The sequence below is a fragment of the Typopeltis vanoorti genome, chromosome 25, assembly GCF_054136105.1.
Source record: "Typopeltis vanoorti isolate ZY-2024b chromosome 25, IOZ_Tvanoo_1.0, whole genome shotgun sequence".
NCBI classification, from domain to species: Eukaryota; Metazoa; Arthropoda; class Arachnida; order Uropygi; family Thelyphonidae; genus Typopeltis; species Typopeltis vanoorti.
Genome location: NC_143573.1, coordinates 41211932 through 41238182, shown reverse-complemented (window position 1 = coordinate 41238182; position 26251 = coordinate 41211932). Strand labels below are relative to the sequence as shown.

The following is a 26251-nucleotide window of genomic DNA, read 5'->3' as shown; positions in this document are numbered from 1 at the left end:
TTGCAATTTTTCAGAATCATTTTATTCAATCAGCAATTGGTAATTTTTGCTTCTTGAATTTTTGCTGCTACCTTTTTGTTTAATTGGAAAAAGAGAAATTGCTTTAAGATAGCCATATATTTTGGCAACTAGTATGCCTGTGAGTAGTTTAAAATTTGTTGGCAGGCAGGTTATTAGTTGGACATTTTTTGGCTTCAAACCTTTATCCTTTATGATCAAAAACGTTTTCCCTGCTGTGAGCCTCTTCTTTGCTTTGTCCTTCTAAAACATCGTTAAACTAGTTAGCAAATCTTTCGTGTAAGCCTGTCAGATATTTCCACCAGTAGCCAAGTAATTCATCTTTCTTGGGTGTTGACCAATTTTTTTCCCTTTTAGCTTGCTTTTGAACCATTTTAGTTGGCCCAGTTTTCGTTCTTGAGATTCGTTTGTAATTTGTTCAATCCACTTTGCTTTATTATTGTGCCTCTTAGGGTTGTTCCATAGGTTTTGCCAAAATTTAAGTGTATTTTCTGTAGTATTTATATTTTCTTTAAGACTATCATTCCTGCAGCAATCAATTTTCTTGTAAAATTGGAGCTGATTCACACGAAACATTGAATTTATATACACACACACACACACACACACACAGTAATGAAATAAATTGTATTATTGTATTCTTTGTTACATGTCATGTAAAAAGAAAGCTTGACTAAAAAATGAAAAGGGAAAAATATATAAATGTAATGTAATATATATATATATATATTTGTATGCAGATTGACTAGGTTTATGAACATGTTCAATAATTTTAATGACTTAAAACACTGAGATAATTAAGAATAAAAGTTTAATAAGGACACAACTAGATCCTTGGTAATCCAACTTCATCAGGTATCAAAGCACAAAGGTATATACAAAAAGACCGACAGAAACATTACACACTTACAACAGAGCTTTCAAAAACTGTAGTTAAGTTGGAATCGTAGTCCACCCTTCAGTTCTGGCTACATTTATATGTGTGCGAGTGATCTCACGAGAACGCCAGTACTGAATAGCAGAGCTTTGAGAGTCTGGTAAATTGTAGCTAAGGTTGCTATTCATGTGGGTAGAATCGAGAGCAATTTCTTTTGACTCCAGGATATGTCTTTCAAGTTGATTGTAACATTTGTGAATATTAGAAGTTAGATTCCAGTCTATTTGGTGTTGTCAGCCTTCATCAGAGTTTACAGAGAACATGATGTGGCTGGCGAAGGCGCTGGCTCGGATTCTATTATAAGAGATGTCTCTTTTGTGCTGTTCAAGACGGAGAAAGATTGATTTATCAGTTTGACCGTAATAAGGTTTACCACTACAAATAATTCTGTATACTGCTGGGAAATGAAGATGATGTTTTTCTTTAGCCCGATTAAGGATAGATCGGAGTTTAGGTAAAGTAGAGAAGCACGTTTTGATGTTGAACTTTTTTAAAATTCTTGCTCATTTGGGGGGAGAGGGAACTGATGTAAGGTAAGGAGATGTAAGCTCTAGGGGTAGTAGAATCTTCATTGGTTTGTTGATGACGGTGAAATAGAAATTTCTCAATACTTTTTGGAGAGAAACCATTATTGATAAAGATCCTTTTGAGGAAAATAAGTTCATTTTGAAACTTTTCGTCATCTGATAATAAGGATCTGGCCCAATGTACAAGAGTAGATATAATGCCGTATTTCTGTGGAGGGTAGTGGTGAGAGGATGCGTGAAGGTATGTGTTGGTTTCCTGAAGATTGAAATATTAATATTGTCAGTACTCCTGGTTAGCTTTATGTCTAAAAAAGAAAAACATACACAAATAATATGCCGGTTTTGATCCCTTTAATGCTACTGTTCAATAAGAAAGTCATCCAACTGAGGAAACCATGTCTAATATATTTAATTAGGTTTAATCTGATGACTACAACTGTGATAGTAGTCATCTGTGTTTTTATTTTAAAAATAATAAAAAATCTCACACGTAGGTGATGAATATTCCATCTTCATTGCTTACATGTGATGTTTGGAAGTTGACTGCTCTAAGTAAATCTTTGTATAAGGGAGATTCCAAGACTGCAGTAGCAAATAATTATAGACCAATCAATACCTCAAGTGTGGTGGCAAAAGTACTAGAAAAATTGGTAAAAAAGAGAATTCAAGAATGTGTAGATAAAAATATGATACTGTATGAGGGTCAACATGGCTTTGTGAAGGATCGTTCATGCCTTAGTAATTTACTAACTCTTTATAATAGAGTAACAGCTGAATTGGATAAAGGAAATGGCTACATGATATTTTGCTGGATTTTGCAAAGGCATTTGACAGGATACCACACAGAACTCTGTTATGCAAATTAGAACAAATGGTGATGGATATGACACCAGACTGGTTAAGTGGATAACAGTGTAGTTGATGGACAGATATATCAAAAAGTGGTATATGGAGAGGCAGAATCGAGGTGAAAGTAGGTAACAGTTCTGGAACCACTGCTGTTTAATTTATACATAAATGATATAAGAAATAATCTGAAAGGAAATATTCAGCTGTTTGCTGATGATGCGAAATTAGGTAGAGTTATAGTTAAGTTGATATGAAGAGCTTTCAGGAAAATGTAAATAGGCTGTCAGTATGGGCAAAAGATAATGGGTGTCAGCATAATATGGAGAAATATAGTTATGTATTTTGGGATAGATATATTACAAACTGTGTACCACAGACGGAACTGTATTTCAGTAAATAGATGAAACTAAAGATTTAGGTGTGGCGGTAGACAAAGAGTTAAAGTTTAGAGGACATATCGCTAAAGTTGCTAAGGTAGCCCATAAGATTACTTGGCTATTGAAGAACACATTAACAAGTAGAGATAAGGAAGCTATTCCTCTTTATAAGGCTTTGATACATCCATATATGGATTACTGTGCTCAGGTCTGGTCTCCTGTGTTTCTTGGGGGAGGGGGATGAGGAAGCAGTGGAGAAGATTCAGAGGCGAACAACCAAAATTGTGAATGAATGGTTTGTGGAATGTTCCTTATGAGGATAGATTAAGGATTTGTGGATTGCAGAAGTTGGTTGATAGGAGAAAAAAGATGGGATATGATAGAAACATTTAAGTTGCTTAAAGGGTTTTATTGGGCTGATGAAGGGGAAATGTTTCAGCACTTGGCTAGAGGGGGGGGGGGGGGATCCAAAACAATGGGCCATCTCTGGATGTTGAATAAAGGTGTGGTTAGTAAGGGGGGGGTGAGGACAAGATTTTTTGCTTGGAGAGTTGCAGATAAGTGGAATGGGATGCCAAAGTCAGCTGTAAGTGCTCTGTCTGCTAATGGGTTCAAGGAGATGTATGATAGTTTGTGTGGATAGACTGCTTCTTCTTCAGACTCCACAGAGGTGCCTGTATCTTAATAATAATAATAATAAGTAACTTGGAACATTTTTACCACAAAGCAGTTAGTTTCATTTTTAGTTGGGTAGGCTAGACTGCCTCTTTTGTGATAGGAAAAAATTGTCATCATGAGATAAATTCCTGCAATGTCCATCTAAATTTCAATAATTTAGCCTTGCATGAAAAGATAAATGATATTCTCCTATCACAGATAGGATCATAAACCAAGGTTATTTCAAGTTTTATAAACTGCATTTTAAAGTTGAAAAGAAAGTAATTATATAATTTAGTTACATCACCAAAAGAAAGACAGACCAGGTCTTCTGACTGAAATTAATAATAGAGAAAAGAAGAGAATGCAATTTAGAAACACATGTTACATTTACTGACTTTGAAAAAGCATTTAATAAAGTTAAAAGAAGTATTTTATTTAACATATTAATAGAAAGCCAAATACCAAATAATATTCTAAAACTATCATAAGTATATATATATAACATTATCAAATACAAATAAGATTAAATTATGAACTATCATATCCGAGAGAGATAAACCAAGGAGCCTGACAGGAATGTCCAATCTTCAGCAACTCTCTTTAATATTTATCTAAATGAAATAATAATAAAATGGAATAAAAATTTCCATCAAAGTAATTAAACTTTCTCCTACTGTGAACTTAAACACTCTCCATTTTGCTGATGATCAAATAATAATTACAAATTCTGAAGATAATTTACAGAAAAATGTTTTAAATTTAAATGAAATAGCCAAAGATTATGGAATGATAATATCAACAGAAAAATCAAAAACAGTGGCCTTTAAAGGACAAGATCCAATAAGAAAAATTCCTGCAGAACTGAAACAGTAATAGATAACAAGATTTTAGAATCTGTGAATTCATTTAACTACCTAGGATGAAAATGAAAAAGATACAAACCTAAAAATGGCAAAATATTTAAAAATAGCAGGTGTAATTAACTCTATATTTTATTATTATTATAATTACACCCCTCCATGGAGTCGACAGACTCATCGTGGGAGGTTCATTCAACTGACAACATATTTATAATATAGGTTTCAGTAAGGAAATACCATGAGTAGACATATTACTAACCATTATAATAACGGAATTAACTCATGTAAATTATTCTTTATTTGTAGAATTTTCACCTGAGCATCACAAGCATCATCAGTACAGGTACAAGGCTAATTAAACAATAACTGTTATATTCACAAAACGCCACTTAAGTAGCTAAGATTAAATTTCCTAAATTTATTTAATTATTATTATTTATTTATTTTCTTTATTTTTAATAATTTAAATTTAATTATTAAATAATAATTATTTAATTATTATTTTTTAATTTTCTTTATTTTTAATAATTTAAATTTAATTATTCAATTATAATAATTTAAAAATATTAAAAAATACATTTTTTTTAAAATAAATATATATATATGTCTTTCATACAATTATATGTTAGGAAAGATTTGCTGCTTTATAAAGTACTATCTCCCACAAGGGGGAAAGACGTAGACCATCGGATATGTTTAGGTTAGGGAAGTGAAGTAATGTTTCACATGTTTCTTTGTATAGCCGTTCCATTAGGAACCAACTTTTGTGAATGACTTTTGTCTTGTTCCACTTAACTCTATGTCTGGTGTTGATGGTATGTTCTGCAATTCCAAACTGTTCGGGTTCAAGGTACTGGATGTATGACTGGTGTTCTTCTAACCGGACCTGAGCAGATCTTCCTGTTTGTCCAAAATATGATAATCCACACGAGCAGGGAATCTGGTAGACACCTGGATAGCTGAGATGTGGAAGCTTGTCCTTTGGAGACATTAGGAATGTGGAGATTTTTCTGATGGGTCGAAAAGCCACACAGATATTTAGTGGTTTTAGCACCTTAGTTATGCATTCACTAACCCTGTGTTGTGTGCATAGGGGATAGGTATACGTGTAGGTTCTTCTGTACTTGAAGAGGATGTTGGAGCACGACTACTTAAAGCTCTTTTTATGAAGGACTTCTTATAGCCATTGGATATGAAGGAGGAATTAATATACTGTAATTCTTTTTGTAAAAGTTCTTCTGAAGAACAAAAGGAGTTGGCTCTATGAACTAGTGTTTTTATAGTAACTGCCTTTTGGCTGGGATGGTGATGTGATTCAGCGTGGATGTACTGACCTGTATGAGTCTCTTTCCTATAGACTGTGAATTGTAGATAACCATCTGGTTGGCGAAGAATCAAGAGGTCTAGAAAGGCTAACTGCTTATTTACTTCTAGGGTGAACTGGATCCTTGGATGAAGTGCATTAATTTTTGAGAGAAACTGTTGTAGTTCTTCTGAGGTGCCCTTCCATATGGCAAAAATGTCATCCACATATCAACCAAATGTTAGGTCTGGGTGTAATGTTGTCAAAGATATGCTGTTCGAAATGCTCCATGAAGTAGTTGGCAATAGCAGGAGATATTGGATTATCCAACAGTCCTGAAGATACTTTCAGGTGCAAACTTTGTTTGCTCACACTTGGATAAAGGATTAAACTAAATTTATTATAGTCTAACCAACTGAAAAATAAACTTTCAATATAGTACACAGCCTAATATTTCTGCACTTCAAAATGCAACACCTTTACTTATTGATATTAAAACTACAACCCCACTGTCCAAGTAAAAAGTCTCTTCAAATCTTCCTGAAGAGATTCAGAATCAGCAGTGCTACTTATAATTCTTCCCAACTTTGCATCATCAGCAAATAACTGAAGATCCCCAGTCAGTCCACATGATATATCATTTACAAGCAAGTTAAACAGCAGGGGCCTAAGAACAGAACCCTGGGGCATGACACTGGTTACCCTTCTTTCTTGAGACACTGCTCCATCATACACAACCTGCTGGCATCGGTCAGAGAGCCAATCTCTGATCCATCTAACCACTATACTGTCTATTTCCATCCTCTGGCTTTTAACCTAATATTTAAACCTAACCTAGTTCAAAAATAAACCAGAGTAAAAGTATACAATACATTAGCCCTACCAGTCCTATTGTATGGAAGTGAAATCTGGACAATAAAACAAAAACACAAATGAAGGTTAATAACAGCTGAAATGAAATTTATGAGAAAAACTGCAAAATATACTCTATTCAATCACAAAAGAAATGAAGAAATTATGAAAGAATTAAACCAGGAATCAGTAATAGAAAAAAATTAAAAAATGTAAACATAAATAATGGAATATGCTGAAAGAATGAAAACAGAAAGATTACCAAAAACAAGCCTTAAATTACAAACCATCAGAAAAAAGAAAACCAGGATGTCCTCTAAAGCGATTCAACAATGACTTCTAAGGCCAGAACAGGCCACTCTCAGCCTAAATCCTTGAAAAGCATGATGATGATGACCAAAGGAAAATTATTTTAAACAGGGAAATAAGATATAATTCATCAGTGGCTTTAACAGGCACTTAAGTGCCGATGACCTTCCGAGTATCCTTGGATTTCTTAACCGTGATATGAGGATAAGGTGGTTATCCCCTATGCCTCTAAGTATTCTTGTCCATAAATTGCATGTGTTCTACTGGCCGGTTTGTCTGTTATGAGGGACAAAAAATTCAAGTTTCTGGGAGAAAAAAACCCTCTACCTCCATATGAGACCAGCTAACTCACCTTTCTTCGAAAGAGACCAGATAAAGGTTCCTCACGTCACTGACGCAAATCAAACCCAGGTCTTTCCAACCAAAGGGCTTCATCTATACTGACTGAGTTATGGAGGCTTCCAGATATAAATATAGACATATGAAATAAATGAAGATGTCTGAAAAAGTTCCGTATCTAATTTCTAGAGCAGGGTTTCCAGACCGTGTAAAAATAAATTTCACTACACAAGTACTCAGAACAAACTGGAAAAACCGATTCCACCCATTCGCCCTTCTCCAAATGAAAAATCCAGGCTGATGCCCTTACTAATCAAACTCTTACCCAATTTACAGAGGTGACCCATATTTTATACCTTAGTCTATATTCACAGGAAACAGCACTGCATAGACCATTCAAATATCTTGATAATATACCTCTGGATCTTTCCCCCATCATCTTTTCCAGACATGGCAGTATCAAACCCATATAAAGAGGAAAGTAACTTCCTTATCTCCTTGTCATGTTTTCTTAAATTACCAAGCAATTTTTGTGAGCTACACTAGCCACTTTTGCAATATGTCCATGGAACTTTAAATTCCTATCCATCATTGCTCATCCCAAATTGCATAACCTTAACTATTTTTCACATTAAACTGTTATCTTCTGCCCATACTGTCAGTCTATTTAAATCATCCTATAGATTTTTACATCATTTTCATTACCTATTATACTACCATTTTTGCATCAGTAAATACTTGAATATTTCTCTTCAAATCTTTTCCCATTCTTTCCACTTTGTTCCAAAGACTTCCACACAATATCCTGTTGATTACTGCATGGATACTGCCAAGTCCAGCAGTATCATTGTGAGCCATTCCCTTTAACTACCTCATCAGTCAATTTATTATAACTCATAAATTACATGTCTTATTCTTCATGAAGCCCTTCTGAATCAAGAAATTGGATCTAGTAATAGACATATGATACTCAAGAGCATCATATGTCTACCCATTTCTAAATTTTACAATTGACTAACTTCTGCAATACATTTATTACCACTCCTGAAATACTGTTTACTGTTTTTACTGTTTACTGTTGTCAATTTACTGTTTGTGGCCTCTGTCTTGGAGCTACTTTATGCAATAGAACTATTTTTTTTTCTTCCATTTTCTTGGGACCCGACTAGAGCTGAGACTAAATTAAACAGGACAGTTAAAGGCATTGCCAATTCCTCTACACAGTTTCATAATATGTAGTCCAATATTTCATCCAGTCCTGCAGACATATTCACATTCAGATTCTACAATATCTGTCTTACCAGATATCATCTCCTTCCAGTAGGTTGACTACCATGAGCTTCCACCATGTACGGTTTTGTACTTCTCTTTTGCATTCTTCATAGGACAAAAAAGGTTCAGTCTTTAATATTTCCCATCCAATCTGTTCTTTGTCTTCCAATTCTTCTTTTTTCTTGTATCATTCCTTCTAGAAGTGTTTTTTGTAGGGATTTATGCCTTAATATGTGACCAAGATAGGTAGTTCTCCTTTTCTTAATGGTTTTCAACAGATTCCTATCTTCTCCAATCAACTTTAATATTTCTCAATTATCTTTTTTGGCAGTCCATGGGACTCTAAGAATTCTTATAAGGATCCACATCTCAAAGGCTTTTAGTTTATTTTCCCAATATTTTGATATTGTCCAGGTTTCTGCTCCATATAGCAGTTTTGACCATACATAGCATTTAGACAGTTTTTGTGTAAATTTCCCTTGAAGTCAGAATGTTTTTCATGCTAATGAAGGTTGATCTAGCAGTTTCTATTCTTCTTAATATTTCCTTATTACACTTTCCATTCTCTGTAATTAGTTGACCCAAATATATATACCTCTCTACTTGATCTAAAGTATTTCCTCTGATCTTAATATTTATATTGGGTATTTTCCCCTTTTCTCTTGTTACCAGCATGGTTTTGGTTTTTTTGAAGTTGAAATTAAGTCCATATTTTTCATTTAGCTTCAGTGTCTCTTCTAGTAGGTTTTGAAGATCTTTTTTATTTTCAGCTAGCAGTACTGTATCATCTGCATATCTTAAGTTGTTTATATTTCTCCCTCCTATGCTGGCTCCTTTAAATTCTTCTAATTGCTGGAAGATATTTTCAGTATAGAGGTTAAACAATATAGGAGAAAGAACACAGCCTTTTTTGACACCCGTCTTTACTGGAAATTTCTCCGAGATTTCTCCTGATATTTTTATTGAGGCAGTTTGCTCCCAATATAGATTTATCAGTAATCTGGTATCTTTACCATCTACTCCTAAATTTCTGATGCATTTGATTAGTTGTTCATGTTGTACACCCTTTGTCCAAAAGGAAACCGAACTTTTCTAAAATATGATTGATTGAAGATGAATTGGGGATTCCAAAATCAACTGTGCACAACATTTTGTACGAGAGTTTGGGCCTTTGTTCACCACAAGTAGACCAATGACCAAAAAATGTAACGAATTGAACCCTGCAAGGACCTCATTAAAACCGCTTGTAAGAATTCGCACTTCCTTGAAACAATCATTACTGGTGACGAAACATAGTGTTTTGAGTATGAGCCCAAAACAAAGCGCCAATGTGCTATTGGAGACCACCAGAAGAGGGGCATCTGAAAAAAAAAAAGTCGCTTGGAGAAGTCAAAAGTAAAGACAATGCTGATTTGTTTCTACGATTCCAATGGCATTATCCAAAAATAATTCGTTCCACCTGGCCAAACGGATGGCGAGTTTTAAAGTTTTGAAGTTTTTTCTCGAAGTTTTGAAGCGATTGATAGTGAGAATTCGTCACATACGGAATGAATATCATGATGCAGGCAGCTGGTCACTTTTGCACGATAATGCACCATCTCATCATTCGAACATTGTGAGACAGTTTTTGAACACCGAAACTAAGTTTGTGTGTGGAATCACTTGCCGTATTCACCTGATTTAGCACCCTGTGACTTCTTTATCTTCCCCAACTTCATTTGCCAATGAAAGGAAAGCGATATGACACTATTGAAAATGTTCAAGCGTCAGTAACCACGTCCCTGAATAGTATCCCAAAAATCAATATAAAAAATTCATTTAACGAGTTAATTGACCATGCCAAATGCTGTATCGAAGCTGAGGAAGAGTATGTTGATTGAAATAAATGATTTGAATAATTATAATTGGCCTGTGTTTTATTTTCTATCAAAAGTTCGGTTTCTTTTTGGACAGAGGGTGTATAATGTCAAAGACCTTTGTGTAATCAATAAAACATAAGTAGACTTCTTTCTGGTTCTCCAGATATCTTTCTATAATAGTTCTACTGTTGAAGAGTCCTTCTCTAGTTCCTTTATTTTCCTGAAAACCAGATTGTGTTTCATTAATTTCCATTTTGATTTTATGTTTATTTCTTTCTAGGATGATATATAACATAACTTTTGCTATCTGACTGATTGTTCTGTACTCTTTACATTTGATTGTCTTTGATTTTTTACGTATTGGTACATTGAGTGCTTAAATCTTTTGGTAGGTGTCCAGTTTCATATGTTTTGTTACATATGTCAGCCAGTGATCTTATAGCTTTATCATCTAAAGCCTTTAGATATTCTGCCATAATTCCATCCTGGAGCTTTTCCTGGTTCCAGTTTCCTAATGGCATTTGTTACTTCCCAGGTAAGAATAGTTGACCCTCCTCCAAATCTTTTTGCATTGGCTTATCTATTCTGTCATGATTGTAGAGTTCCTTTGAATACTCTACCCATCTATCCCTTATTTTGTCTTTCTCCATTAAAATGTTTCCACTGGTATTTTCAATGCAATGAGAGCCTACCGATTTTGCAAGATTTGCTAGTTACCTCCCTAACCTTTTTATGAAGTTCTCTGGTTTTGTGCTTTTTTTTGTCCAGAAGTTCAATTTCCTTGCATTTGTTGTTGAGCCATAGTTCTTTTGCAATCCTACATTCTTTCCTGATCTTCTTGTTTAAGTTCTTGTATTCAGGATGATTTTTGTGTTTCTTTCTTTCCTCCATCATTTTCAGTATCTTGTCATTCATCCAAGGTTTACTCATCTTCTTCTGAAGTGCCTCTAAATATCTAGTCCTACCTCAATTCCTGTCACATCTGTTACTGCAATGACTGGATATTGCAACAATTTACTGTGCTTTTGACATCTCCCTACGAACAGTCTGTGTGGTAGCAGTATATATACTATTTATAAATACTAACCTTTTCTAATGGTGGTGGTGGTGGCAGGTATGCATAATATAGAAAACAGGATTGGAGGCAACATGTTTTGTTAGGGATAAGCAGGACATAATACATAACTGAGTGCTGCTATAGACTGAAAAAACTATCTGAAAATGACTATGAAATGTATACACAAATGAGATATATAGACTGGAGGAAGGAGAAAACATACAAAACAATGAAAAATGAATTAATAGAATTACTGAGGGATAATTACCTTAAAAAAACGATGGAAGAGACTTGTGGTACAAGAACACTGGATCTAGTAATAGCATCTGAGAATCAGTCTATAAATGAGTTGACCATTATGCCTCCAGTTGATGAGAGTGATCATACTGTCTTTGTACGGATGGTCGATTGTTTGCTTGTTTTGGATTTATGGCCAAAGGAACTAAGGCTATGAGGCCAGTGTATTATAACCATAAATTGCATGTGTTGTGTTCTTCTTGGCAGTTTGCCTATTCTGCATGATGACAACCTCTGAGTTTCTTGGAGGAAAAACCTGGAAACAAATCCCACTGTGGACATGGATGTTTGTGACTGTCTTTAAGTGGGAGATGAATTGGATTGCCTAGTATGAAATCATTATCTCACTTACTGGTGGCCTTAGGTGGTTTGAAAAAGGTTCCATGCTATAGCAGCATTTCTGGATTATGTAAAAAATAAATTTAAAGAAATACAAAAACATATAAACTTAAAAGTAGAAAAAATTCTTATTCAACCCATAGTACTATACATTTACAACCTTTTGTAGCTGGAAACAATATATACATCACATCACAATATATATATATATATATATATACAGTCATCCATCGATTTATGTCCGGGTTCCGTTCCATCTGTCAGGACGTAAGTCGATACATTAAATCAACAGAGTTATAGGAGTTAGGCACTTAACAGTAATAAGTATACTGTCATTTTAATTTTTAAACCTTATTATAAAACTGTACTGTGTGTTACTGCTACTATTCCAATGTGCTTTGCTTATTCCTCTTCTTCTTTTCATCATAAATTTGTTCATAGCAAGCAAACACGTCATGTACTTTCGTTTCTACTAATAAGTAGCATTCAACATTGGGGCTCATGTCTTCAACCATTTTGAGAACATCGCTAACTGCAGAGAACATTTCTGCAAGACCCTTCACTGTGAATTGTTTAACTATCTCTCCTTGTTTCTCTTTTCCCCACTTCCTTTTCTCGTTTTTTCCTCTTCTGCAACAGTTGTTTCTCCAGTTCGACCAATTCTTCGTTGGTCAACTCTTCAGGGGAACTTTCTGAGTTGAATTATGTCGTCATATTCACTTCGAGATTCAGATTGTTTGCTAGGCCCACTATTACAAACTTCCAAAATCATGCATCTTTTTAATGTCTTTTTCCATATGCCTCTCATAATTGAGAGGTCACTTCGTCCCAAGCCACAGCAATATTTTTAATAGCATGATAAATATTGAATGTTTTCCATAATTACATGCGAGTCTGGTCATTTCCTTCAGTGGCAGAAATGGCTTGTGAAAAAGTTGTCCATAGATAATAAGCCTTAAACACTGCAAGAACTCCCTGATCCATCGGTTCGATCAATGAAGTAGTGTTTGGAGGGAGAAACATGACCTTGAACTTGGTGAAGATCACCGCTATAAGACTTACAAGACAGATGACCCGGAGCGTTATTTAGAATTAATAAAATTTAAAATTCTACATTTTCTTTCACACAATAGTTTTTTATTTCATTGCATAACAGTTGATTAAGGCATCCTCAGACAATTTTTGAGTCATCCACGACTTCTTATTGCTCCGATAATGAATTGGGAGTATGCTTCCTAATGTTTTTGAAGATTCGTGGATTCTCACTGTGCCATATCACAAATGGTTTCAGTTTATATCCAGCCACATTACCAGTAACAGAATTGTAATACGAGCATTAAGAGCTTTGAAACTAGATATAGATTTCAGCTTTTTGTAGATAAATGTCCACTCATGCATTTTTTTTCCGAAACAAGGATGTCTCATCCATATTAAATAATTGCTGTGGAAAATAATTTTCCTCCGTAATAATTTTATCCAATTTTTCCATAAACTCCTTGGCAGCCTTCTTAGCACTTTCAGATTCCCATACATTTTCACATTATGCAGCACAAAACTCTGCTTGAATCTCATGAACCAAGCGGAAGAAGCATTGAATTCGTAGTCATAATCGGGTTCTGCTTTCTCCTTCAACTTGTTGAAGAGTCATGAGTTGAGTGCCTTAGTGGTTATAGTCACAGTGCTAAGGGGTATGCGCTTTTGATTTAGGTCCTCTATATATAGCCGAAATGTTATTTATTCCCTTATAGGATCACGGACGTAACTCGAACGAATGTAAGTTGAGGAATGACTGTATATATATATATATATATACATATTGTAAGAGATCATTGTGTATCAGAAACACCTGTCAATGTAAATGTAATTCTATCTACCATTCTATATAATTCTATGTAATATATTAACATCATTCACCAAATAGTTGTATGAGTTTTATCACTTGGTTACAAGGTGAATTAAACTTGACAAGAAATTATATTCTTATTTAATCCTTTACCCAAGTGTAAGCAAACAAAGTCTGCTCATGAGGTATCTTCATAATCAGGCTACTTGTATGAGACTGCTGCATTAATTCAACCTTTGTATCTTCCTGGTTCTGGCTCCCATTATTGGGAACTCAATAAAGATCCAAACTAGTCTGGTTAGTGGTCCTTATCTTGGCAATATACACTTCCAAAAGCAAGTATGCTTTGCATTATGAAATACTGAGGCAACTGATGTGAAGTCAAAAGCTTGTGTATGCAAATACCCTACTCATGAAGATACCTCATGTGCAAACTTTGTTTGCTTATACTTGGATAAGGGATTAAACAAGAATATAATTTCTTGTCAAGTTTAATTTATCATTCTACAAAATCTGGCATTCCAGGAAGATCTTTTCAGGAAGAAAAAGAGAAAAGGATGAGGAAGGGGTATATGCTGATGATAAGATATGAATTGCAGCCAAAAGAAAGAAAAGAAACTAAGAGGTCAGTAGGACTACAGATGCAGTTCATTCAAGACTTTCTAGTGACAAATCACCCAGCAGAACAAAATATATAGTCAGCTAATGTAATTAGGCAGAACTTCAATTATACAGACATAAACTAGCAGAAAGAAAGACCACATGGAGGAGGGGAAATGGAATTTATACAGATACTAAGAGATAAGTGAAACAGCATGTGACAAAGAGTTTCCATTGTTTGAGAGTATTGAATGTGTTGATACCATCAGAGGATTTGTCCACAATCATGGTGGATACATAACCTCCAACTGGGGGAAGAATGATTATTCACTCCTGACTTGGCTGCCAAATGCATGAAATTTAAATTTTAATATGTGGAAATATAGGGCAGATGATTATAACAAGCTTAGGGGCAGCTTCAAGCAGTGCCAAAGAAAGGATGTCAGCAGTGCATGAAAGATAGTCGATACCGCTTCCTTTTACCATCATGACTATTTTTCAGCAGTGCATGAAAGATAGCCAAGATGGTAAAAGGAAGCAGTATCAGATTAAGTTGTGGAGGATATATAGGGAGAAAGGCAATCAGTCATGAGCCTAAAAAAAGGGGACAAAAATGCTAAAGAGTTCTTTTATGTGGTAAGTACAAAGAAGGATAGTCATGGATTATGGTTTTTTAATTATGGTGATATCAATTGGAAGGAGGAAATATCACGTAGCAAAAAGGAAATGGAGTTCATACATCTTCTACGAGATAATTACTTGAAACAGCACGTAACTGAAGGGACACGTGGAGTGAGAGTGTTGGACCTGGTTATTGGTTCAGAGGTTATATGCATAAGTAAGGTGTTCTCATTACCTCCAGTTGGTGAAAGCGATCATGTGGTATTGACTTGGGAGGTTGCAAAATCTGTGGATTTTTCTATTAAGAAGGGGTATGTACGGAACTACAGGTTAGGCAATTATAACAAGCTTCGGAGTGAGCTTGCAGCCATCCCATGGCAGAACATATTGCAAGGGAAAGATGTTAGCAGTGCTTGGGATAAAATCAGCGGGTATCTGAGGAAAGCAATATCAGATTGTGTCCCCATGGTCAGGAGGTCAAACAAGGCAGGCATTAGATGGATGAGCAGTAGTATCAAGCTTGAACTGCAAAAAAAGAAAATGTTATGGAGAATTTACAAGGAGAAGGGCGATCAGGACACCCATGAGCAGTACAAGGCTCAAGCTAGGAAGGTTACCAGCATAGTAAGAAAAGCTAAATCAGATTATGAGAAGACCTTAGCCAAAGAGATCAAGGGTAATCCCAAAGAGTTCTTCCGCTATGTGGCAAGTAAGAGGAAGAATGACTTCGGAAGGATAACCTTAGTGGGTGCTGATGGTATTGAGGTGACAAAATCAGATGTAATAGTCGAGTTACTGAGTGATCACTTCTCAAAAGTCTATCACCCAAGTGAGGATATCTCTATACCTATAGCAATACCTAATGTGAGAATTGAAGCTAAAGAATCAGAGGTATTAAATATATTGCAAAACTTAAATGCAAACACTGCGGTAGGCTTAGATGGAATATCAGCTCGGGTGTTGCGTGAATGTGCAAATGAATTGTCAACCCCTCTTACCTGGATATTTAATTTAAGTTTGAACTCTGGTATGGTCCCTAGGGAGTGGAAGTTAGGCAAAGTGGTTCCTTTGCATAAGGGTGGCTCTAAAACTGCGGTATTGAATTACAGACCAATCACCATCTCAGGAGTAGTGGTAAAAGTATTGGAAAAGTTGGTTAAAGACAAAATTCAAGAATGGGTGGATCAGGATATGATACTCTATAGAGGCCAACATGGTTTTGTTAAAGGTAGATCCTGCCTTAGCAATCTATTAACTATTCATAATAGAATAACATCAGAGTTGGACAAAGGAACTGGCTACACAGCGGTACTTCTGGATTTTGCTAAGGCTTTTGACAGGATACCCCATAGAACACTGTTAGGCAAATTGGAGCAGATGGGAATGGATATTAAATTGGTGATATGGATAGGAGAATGGCTCAGGGAGAGATACCATAAGGTGGTGTATGGAGGAGCCGAGTCCAGAATGAGGCAGGTGACCAGTGGTGTGCCTCAGGGCTCTGTGCTTGGGCCAATGTTGTTTAATTTGTATATAAATGATATAGGAAACGGCTTAAAGGGAGATATTCAGTTGTTTGCTGATGATGCAAAGTTGTGTAGTGCAATAAAAAATCAAGCTGATGTTGAAAGTTTGCAGGAGGATTTAAATAAGCTGGTAAAATGGGCAAAAGTAAATGGATGTCAGTTCAATGTGGAAAAGTGTAAAGTCATGTATTTTGGGATTAAAAGATTACCAGCTGTGTACTACATCGATGGAAAGGTACTCCAAGAGATTGATGAGGCTAGGGACTTAAGGGTATTGGTAGATAGGGAGATGAAGTTCAGAGGACACATTGCTAAGGTGTCCAAGATTGCACATAGGATTACTTGGTTGTTGAGGAACACACTGACATCCAGAGATAAAGAGGTTATTATTCCCCTTTATAAAGCATTGATACTTCCACATTTGGATTACTGTGCTCAGGTCTGGTCACCTGGATTCCTTGGAGATGAGGAGGCTGTGGAGAGGGTTCAGAGAAGAGTGACCAAGTTGGTGAGAGATATAAAAAATGCTCCCTACATTGATAGATTGAGAGCTTGTGGATTGCAGAGATTGGTTGATAGGCGAAGAAGAGGGGATATGATAGAAACATTCAAATTACTAAAAGGTTTTTATAGGATTGATGCAGGGGAAATGTTTCAGCTGTGTGATAGTGATGGAAGAACAAGAGGTCATCTCTGGAAATTAAAGAAGAGTGTGGTTAGCAAAGGTGTCAGAGCAAGGTTTTTTGCCTGGAGGGTGGTGAATGAGTGGAATTCATTGCCTGACTTAGTTGTGAGCTCTTCGTCTGTAAATGAATTCAAGAAGAGATATGACAGATATTGTTTTGCTAGTTTGGGTCTCCCGCGATGAGTCTACTGACTCCATGGAGATACCCGTAATAATAATAATAATAATAATTAATTAAACTGATTATTATGAATATTCCTCCAAAATGTTCAAAGACTCGTGAAACAACAGTCCATTTACATTCATATTTAAATACCTCTTATATCTCTCCTTGAATGCATTTAGAAAGATATACATATACAATATCTAACTGTAGACCAGGGGTATTAACTGGCGGCCTGCAAAGCAATTTCTTGCGGCCCGTGATGCCTCAAGGAAAGATTTAAAAAAAGGATGGCTGCTTTTTATAATAAAACAGAAATACTGTATTTACTCGAATATAACTCGCCCTCATGTATGACTTGCACCCCTGATTTACTTTACAAAAAAGAAATTAAAAAGTTTTGCATATACATTGCACAGGAAAAAAAGTTTAAACACTTTCACTTCAGGCAATAACTCGCTCCCCACAGTAAACAACATGCCCTCCCCAACAGCCACTATACTGCAGATGCAAGGGAAAAAAAGTAATTTTATTGTATCACTGAATAACGTACAGACATTTGCTGTCTGTGTAATATATTTCTCAACAAATAGTGCAATCAGAGACAACTGGGATAAAAACGGTACTAACTAATGAATCACATGTCCCCTCTCACATTAACCACGCTGTTTAGACTCAAGCAAAACCATGTGTTGCACTGACAAGCACAGTATCTAACTAAAAACTATTGTTTTTAGTTAGATGTGTGTGAGTCCACCTGCCAGCTCAAATGCAAAGCAGCAATAAAATTCATAAACGTGTTAAAACTGAGACATATATAGCGAATGTTGTTATGGCAGTTTCAGATATTATGGAATTCGGTTGAAGAGAATTAGCATTTCAACTCAAAAATTGTCAGCTTGCCTTTGTCTTTTGGTCGCAGTCGTGCAATCTTTTGTTAATACCACACCAATCACATGCACGTCTTCACAGGTCTATCTCTACTGGCCTATCATTGCTGTTTATTTCACGCTCTGCTTTCACTTCTCAATTCGTGAAGGATTGTTCATTATGTATCTCAAGTCTTGTAAATTACTTGTAATTTTTACTTGAAATAATGGGAAAGAAGATGATGCTATTTGGGTAGAGGACTTTGACAATACATACAAAGAAACCACTCTTGAGGTCGGAAGTAGCGATAGTGAATAGGAGATTCTTTGTAAATCATCCCCATTTTCAGTTTTTTCCTGAAAACTTTGGTTTCCGAAAATCCCCGTATATAATTACTAAATAGTTTAGGAAAATAACAACGTAGACTAGGATATACATTAAAATAACTTTTTAATACAAATCCAATATTTTGGCAACGTCATGTTGCCATTTTCAACAGGAACTTGTGAGCAAGACACTTGCATGCAGGCACAGCAAACAGCAAATGAGGATGAAGCAGGAAGCTATTCTTTCTCATAAAGTCCTATTGGTATCCCCTAGGCAATGTTGGTATTCTTGGGCAATTGGGCTGAGGTCTTCTGATGTAGGTTTCCCAAATTTGAGGCAGTCTCATGCAGCCAAATTTGTTGAGGTTTGGATTGTTTCTTAGGGCTGAGGCTGATTCCATGAAAAGCCTTTTGTACTTGTATTTACTACGGTGAATGATCGTGGCTTTCTTCCACCGTATTCTATGGCAGGTATCCAGAGCATGGTCAGCAAGGCCAGAGTGGCTATATTGGTAGAACTGGATGTAGTCCTTGTGTTCTGTAATTCTGATATTGGCTGTCCTGCCTGTTTGGCCAAAGTAGGATAGCTTACAGCTGCAAGGGACCTGGTATACACCAGGTAGGTCTTGGGGGGGGAATTGGTCTTTAGTGGAGCGGATAAGGGATGCCAATTTCTTATATGGTCTGTAACAAGAAGTTAAGCCGTGTTTTTTTTGGAAAATATAAATCCCCACATATAAATCGCACCATGATTTTTTAGCTTTAATTTTGGGAAAAAAAAGTGTGCTATATTCGAGTAAATACGGTATCGATTTATTCATTTTCATACGACATTTATAGTTACAATATGGATGCAATGACCTGCTATAATATAATTGCAATAATAAAAATTTATATCGCAATTTCAATGTTAGATCCGATCCTAATCGATTGTAAACTATATTTATGCTTTCGTTGTTAATTTAAAAAAATTAATTGAGATGCACTTTTATGGCACTGGCTCATGGTCCAATTGAGTTTGACACTCCTGCTGTAGACCATTCCATGCCATGAGAATATAGACTATATAGACCTTGCATTCTTCCTAACCACTCCCAGCTTCCATGAACGACTATCCCACAAGTTAAGTTAAAGTTCAAATTACTTGGGTCTATAATGTAAGATTCCCCCAACTAACTTGTATATTTCTATCATATCTCCTCTCCTTCATCTATTCCACAAACTTTGAGAAACACATCTCTTCAGTCTGCTGTCACGTGCACTATTCCACTGGCCAGTTATCTTCTTAGTTACTTGCTGCTGGATCTTTTCAATAGTTTTCCCATCTCCTTAGAATCTAGGTGACCACTGCTCACAGTGGTCTAGATGTGGTCTTATCAAAGTCTAATAATGGGAGAATACTATCCTTATTCATAAAAGTTAATGCTCTCTTCAACAATGCACTTATCTAGACTTAACCATGTATGATGTGTGTGTGTCCAATAAACTAACTCACTCTCCACAATTCCTAAGTCTCTAGCTTTATTGACTACTTCCAACAAATTTCCATTAATATAATATGATGCCTGCAATTTCCTCCATCCAAAATGCATAGCCTTAAACTCATCAACATTAAACTGATATTCACTGTCATTTGCTCATATTACCAATCTGCTCAAATCAACTTGCAAGGATTTTTGTATAAGCTCATTTATCACTCTCTCTCTCTCTCTCTCTAACAAGCACATCGGTAAATCACTGGATATTACACTCAAGGACCTTCCCAATATCATTAATATAAAAGTTAGCAATAGCTGGTAAGAAGCACAGAACCTTCTAATATACAATCGTCACCCTCCTCTCCTCACACACACACTCAACACCACTGTGGATTATTTTCTGATACCTTATCAGTCAGCTACTCTCCAATCCATGTCACAAGTTTCATTTCACAAACCCATCCCTTTGAGTTTGTATAATAACCTCCAATGTGGAATCCTGTCCAATGCTTTGATAAAACCCAGAAGAATTATAGTATATCCATTCTACTTATATCCTACTCTGCTGTCATTGTTACAGAACATAATCAGGTTGTTTAAGCAAGACCTATCCCTTAACAAAACCATGCTGTCCTCTGTAGGGGGGATCCTAGTGTTATCTATACCTTTGGATGCAATTCCAAACCAGGTTGTCATCAATACTTTGATGAACACACCACAAGAATTATACTGGAATTATCTTATTCTTCTTCCACTCATTAGGAATCCTGCATGCGCTGAGACTCAACTTAAACAATGATGTTAAGGATGTTATTATTATTACTTATTAAGAGAGAGAGACCTTCAGAGAATCAGACTCGCTGACGAAAAATGCATATCACCCACACCAGCTGACATACCTTTTCTTGAATTCATACAACCTCCAAAGGCATTCCAATCATGCACCACTGTATGTGAGAAAAATCTAGCTATCCCCTTTCTTTACTGTACTCATTCTAACCTTTCCTGAATGCCCTCTTGTCCTCTCCATAAAATGAAAAATTTCATCTACTGGTATCCTGTATGACTCTTTCAGAAGTTTGTAAGTCTCAATCATATAATGATTGAGATATTTGTTAGCGTCTGCAGTCCACAATTTCTCAATCAGTCTTCATCATCCATATTCCACAATCCTGATATTATTTTTAGCACTCTGTCCACTGTATCAGCATCACCATGGAAACCAGGACACCAGACCTGCAACAATAGTCCAAATGAGGTTGTATCATGGCTTTGTAAAGTGGCAAAATGACTTCTTTATCCTTGCATATTAAGGTTTGTTTAAGCAGTGCAATTATCCTTTGAGTTGTATTTGAAATCTTTGCTATATGGCCCTTCAACTTCCTATCTACTAAAACTGAAAGATTCTTAGTCTGATCTGTTTCTTCTAGCATAATCCCACCAATATAATATGACACTGGATATTTTATTACACCAAAGCACATGACTTCACATCTACTAACATTCAACTGACAGTCATTTTCACATGCTCACAATTCCAGCCTATTCAAATTATTCTGCCATGTTCTCTCTCTTGCTTTGAATTTTCCTACTAATGCAGGTATTTCTTAATGCTCTTATTTCGTCTACCCTCTTCCTCTCATACATAAATGGCCTACTTTCACTGATGTCAACCCCTATCCATCCATAGTTTTGCTGATGACATTCCTTTCCATTTCTCCTACTTCTATTACAAACTTAGCAGTGCTCAAACATCTCAATCTTCAAAATTTTCTACCATCAGTACCTAAACTGATTTCCACTGGCATCCTTTGGTGGGGTAATGACCACCCAGTCACCTTTAGTATGCTTCCAAAACATAACTTTTCTTGCAAAAAAGATCTCAATTCTTCTTCTTCCCATACTTTTGCTAACGCTCAGCTGAACAATCAAGAATTCCTTTCTTAAGCTAGCACTTATCCCTAATCTTTCCTGGCATAAACAGACTCATATATAGCATCCTCAGCTTCCGAAAAACTTGCTTTTTTTTTTTTACTTGAGGTATTACTTTTCATCTGGTTAGTTACTACTCCAAATCCACCCAATCTTTGATAATTGCTCTCAAATTTGGGATTGGGCACTAAAATCTTTCCTAAAAATTCTTGATACCGTCTGGAGTACATGAATGGCAGGGTGTTGTACAGGCCTAATAGCACCCATTTTATTAAATGGCACTATTCAGCAGCACTAGCATCTGTCATTCCTCTCATTACTGCTAAATCTACAGTAACACAAGCAACAGCTGCCCAATATTTATTTAAAGATGAATTGTTAATCCTTCAAACCTGCTACTCTCATTCATCTTACATTCTATCTACCTCTGTTCCTGTACAGACAGCCTTCTTCATGAATGCAAAAATAATATTAGATTAATTTTTCTTGACCTTGTCTACATATGGCATTAATTTGCTAAAGGTCTCATGGCCTCTAGTGTGTGAGAGTGATAAAAAATAAATAAAATAATAGAACAATCACTCATATGAGGATTGAGGTACTTCTTTCTCAATCACAGCATGAGAAAGCTGTGTGTTTTTGTTTTAGTTTCAGCAATAATTAATAAACTACAAGAGCCTATAAATAACCCACAAAAAACTATAAATAGCCCACTAGTGAAAGAAAAACACTTTACCAACAGCAGTAGAATCATCAGAATTTGAAACAGTTCTATGAGAATTCTGAGCCATTTCAATGTCAGAGAGAAGAGGGTGTTGGTGATCACTCTCCTCCTTCTCCTCCTCCTCATCACCTGGTTGTAAAGGACTAGGATAATCATCATCATCATCACCACCACCACAGTCAAAATCAGGATTTTGTTCATCTGAAAAAGATAACAAACTGTATTACGAATTATAATGATGAGCAGTTTGTGCCAATGTATTTAAAGTGCATCCTAATTATGTAGTAGTCTCTATAATATATGAATAAAAATATCACCATCAAAAAAGTAGCACAAGCATACACAGCTACTTCAATATTATACCAATTTACTTATGTCATATTAATTCTTAAAAAAAAAAAAAAAAAAAAAAATACACATATTTTAAAATTCTATCTAGAATAATGAGTAATGAAAACTGACAAAATTTTGAAACATAAAAAAACTATATAAGATAAATCATGTTAAAATAATATGACTATATTCTAAAGGAAACCTTTTATATGCATTTTATACAAACAGTAATGTAAATAAAATGTTATTATTGGTCATACAAAATGAATCAGTATATTATTCTTTTAAGGTGTCAGGTGGAATGTCTTGTACCTGGAAAACAAGGAAATATATAAGAGGGAAGGCTTATGTATTTCAAAGGGCAGTAGTCATTTGTCACAGTCAATCAGCAACCATATTTTCATGATTGCTCACTGTGACAGATTCTGGCCAAAGTAATTTCAGTTCCTTATCTTGGAAAACAATCATTATGGCTGGAAACTGCCTGTTTTGCATATATATATATATATATATATATCGACAATTTCATGATTGAGATTATGTGATAGTTTGTTTTCATTAGAATCTTTTTCTACACCCTCTGTTCAAAAAGAAACCGAACTTTTGATAGAAATTAAAACACAAGCCAATTATAATTACTCAAATCATTTATTTCAATCAATATACTCTTCCTCAGCTTCGATACAGCATTTGGCACGGTCAATTAATTTGTTAAATGCTTTTTATATCGGTTTTTGGGATACTGTTGAGGGTCGTGGTTACTGCCACTTGAACGTTTTCAATGGTGTCATATCACTTTCCTTTCATCAGCAAATGAAGTTGGGGAAAGAGAAAGAAGTCACAGGGTGCTAAATCAGGTGAATACAGTGAGTGATCCAACACACAAACTTGGTTTTTGCTCAAAAACTGTCTCACAATGTTTGAACGATGAGATGGTGCATTATCATGCAAAAGTGACCAGCTGCCTGCATCACGATATTCATACCGTACACGATGACTTCTCGTTATCAATCACTTCAAAATTTCAAGATAAAACTCACCATTGACCGTTTGGCTAGGAGGAACGAATTCTTTGTGGATAATGCCCTTGGAATCGTAGAAGCAAATCAGCAGTCTTTACTTTTGACTTCTCCAAGCAACTTTTTTTTTTCAGATGCCCTTCTTCTGGTGGTTTCCACTCAGCACTTTGTTTCCGACTCATACTCAAAACGGCACGTTTCGTCACCAGTAACGATCATTTCAAGGAAGTTCGAGTCCTTACAAGCAGTTTTAATAAGGTCCTTGCAGTGTTCAATTCGATACATTTTTTGGTCATCGGCCAACTTGTGGGGAACAAATCGTGAATTCAATTTACGAAGGCCCAAACTCTCGGTCAAAATGTTGTGCAGAGTTGATTTTGGAATCCCCAATTCATCTTCAATCAATCTCAGGCATGATTTCGGGTTTTCTTTGATGAAATCGTGGGATGTTAACTTTGCTCAGTCAAGTTTTTGAATGGCCAGGCTTTTTATCGTCCTCAAGATTCTCACAACCACCTTGAAATTGCTTAAACCACTCATAAACTTGAGTACAGGATAAACATTTGCCACCGTATGTTTTTTGAAGCATTTGATGCGTTTCAGTAAAACTTTTACCAAGTTTAACACAAAAGTCAATCGGAGGTCTCTGTTTGAAGCTCATTTTCTGACCGTTCATCAAAACACACTGTTATTCTTGGCACTATAACTCGGCTTCTAATGAAACCAATGTCATAAACAGTTGACACAACTAATGAAGGTCGCCGCTTTTGACAACAAAAAGATATAACAGGTGGTGCCACTAGTTTTTTCTATTTTTGAAAAGTTCAGTTTCTTTTTGGACAGAGGGTGTAGAGAGAGAAGATGTGATGAACAGTCTCCTCCTCTTCCTCATAATCACAATCTGAAAGTAGTAATCTGGAAATTGAATCCAAAAATCATACAAGTGTTGTGGAAGCCCTTTCAGAAACTGGATTCAGATAGGTTTATTTTATTAAAAATTTTGGAATTTTCTGGCTTGTCATATTTGAAATGCGTATTTAAAAACAGAGTAATCGTACCTTATCCATGGGGGATACGTTCCAAAACAGATACCTGAAACCACAGATAGTACCGAATCCTATATACTATGTTTTTTCCTATACATAAATGCTTATGATAAAGTTTAATTTATAAATTGGGCACAGTAAGAGATTAACAACAATAATAAAATAAAATAGAACAATTGGTAGAGCCTCTGCTACTAATGGCTTGCAAAAAGTTAAGCAAGGTTGAGTGCGATTAGTAGTTGGAAGGGAATCAATTGTTCGATGCTGTTGGCACACTCTCCCTTGATGAGTATTTGGACTCCCAGGAGGTGTCACATAATAATAATAATAATACTCTGAATGTGAATGGAATCTTAGCAACCTCAGCATATATTTTATTATTATTATTGTTTTTTTATTATTTTATGAAGTTGAGAACCTTCACCTATTTCACTTAAAAGGGAACACTTGAACACTTTACGGCTTCTCTTTGGCATATTCGAACTGCCAACATCACTACTTTGGTGCTATGGGGCCATTATTAAGTAAAATAAGGGTTACTTGAACACAAGCACTGCAATACCCCAACAGTCGATCTAATAACTGAGAACTACTCAGAACAGCACACAATTTAAAACTTATGACTTGTTTATTACTAAAAGAAAGAGCACTACGGCTTCATTTCAGTAATGTAAAATTACATAGGCAAAGTGGATATTAGATCCAACATTATTTCAAACCAAATGTTAGTAGAAACTATGAAGGTTTCGTAGGTTGACCTGACAGCTTATGAGAATACAATCCTCAGTATCCCTAAGTTGCGTTAGTTAATAAGGCAAGTAGTGCAAGCTAAGGCAACTAAGACAACAGACTTCCACTGATCAGCAATATCTACAGGACAATAAAACATACTGTAGTCCCTCCCTTAGCCACAGTTTCAGTTATCCGCTGTCAATCCCAGTCTGAAAATATTAAATGGAAAATTAGAAATAAACAATTTATAATTACATTGGCAAAGTGGATATTAGACCCAACATTATTTCAAATTCGAAGGTTTGTAGAAACTATGAAAGTTTCGTAGGTTGACCTGAAAACTTACAAGAATACAATCCTCAGCATCTCCAAGTTGCCTTAGCTTGCACTACTTCAACTCAGGGATGCCGAGGATTGTATTCTCATAAACTCTCAGGTCAACCTATGAAACTTTCGTAGTTTCTACTAACATTTCAGATTTGAAATAATGTTGGATCT

General features: G+C 35.7%; 1 protein-coding gene across 4 annotated transcripts in view; it reads right to left on the bottom strand.

Annotated features, from left to right (window-relative positions):
* The window catches only part of LOC150092682 (condensin-2 complex subunit H2-like), a 266667-nt gene that overhangs the window by 13289 nt on the left and 227127 nt on the right, over positions 1–26251 (bottom strand). For all 4 annotated transcript variants that reach the window (XM_090414632.1, XM_090414635.1, XM_090414633.1 and 1 more), the window contains one exon: positions 22636–22824. In XM_090414632.1, coding sequence (XP_090270758.1) covers positions 22636–22824 — 189 coding nt within the window. The remainder of the gene's footprint in view (positions 1–22635; positions 22825–26251) is intronic.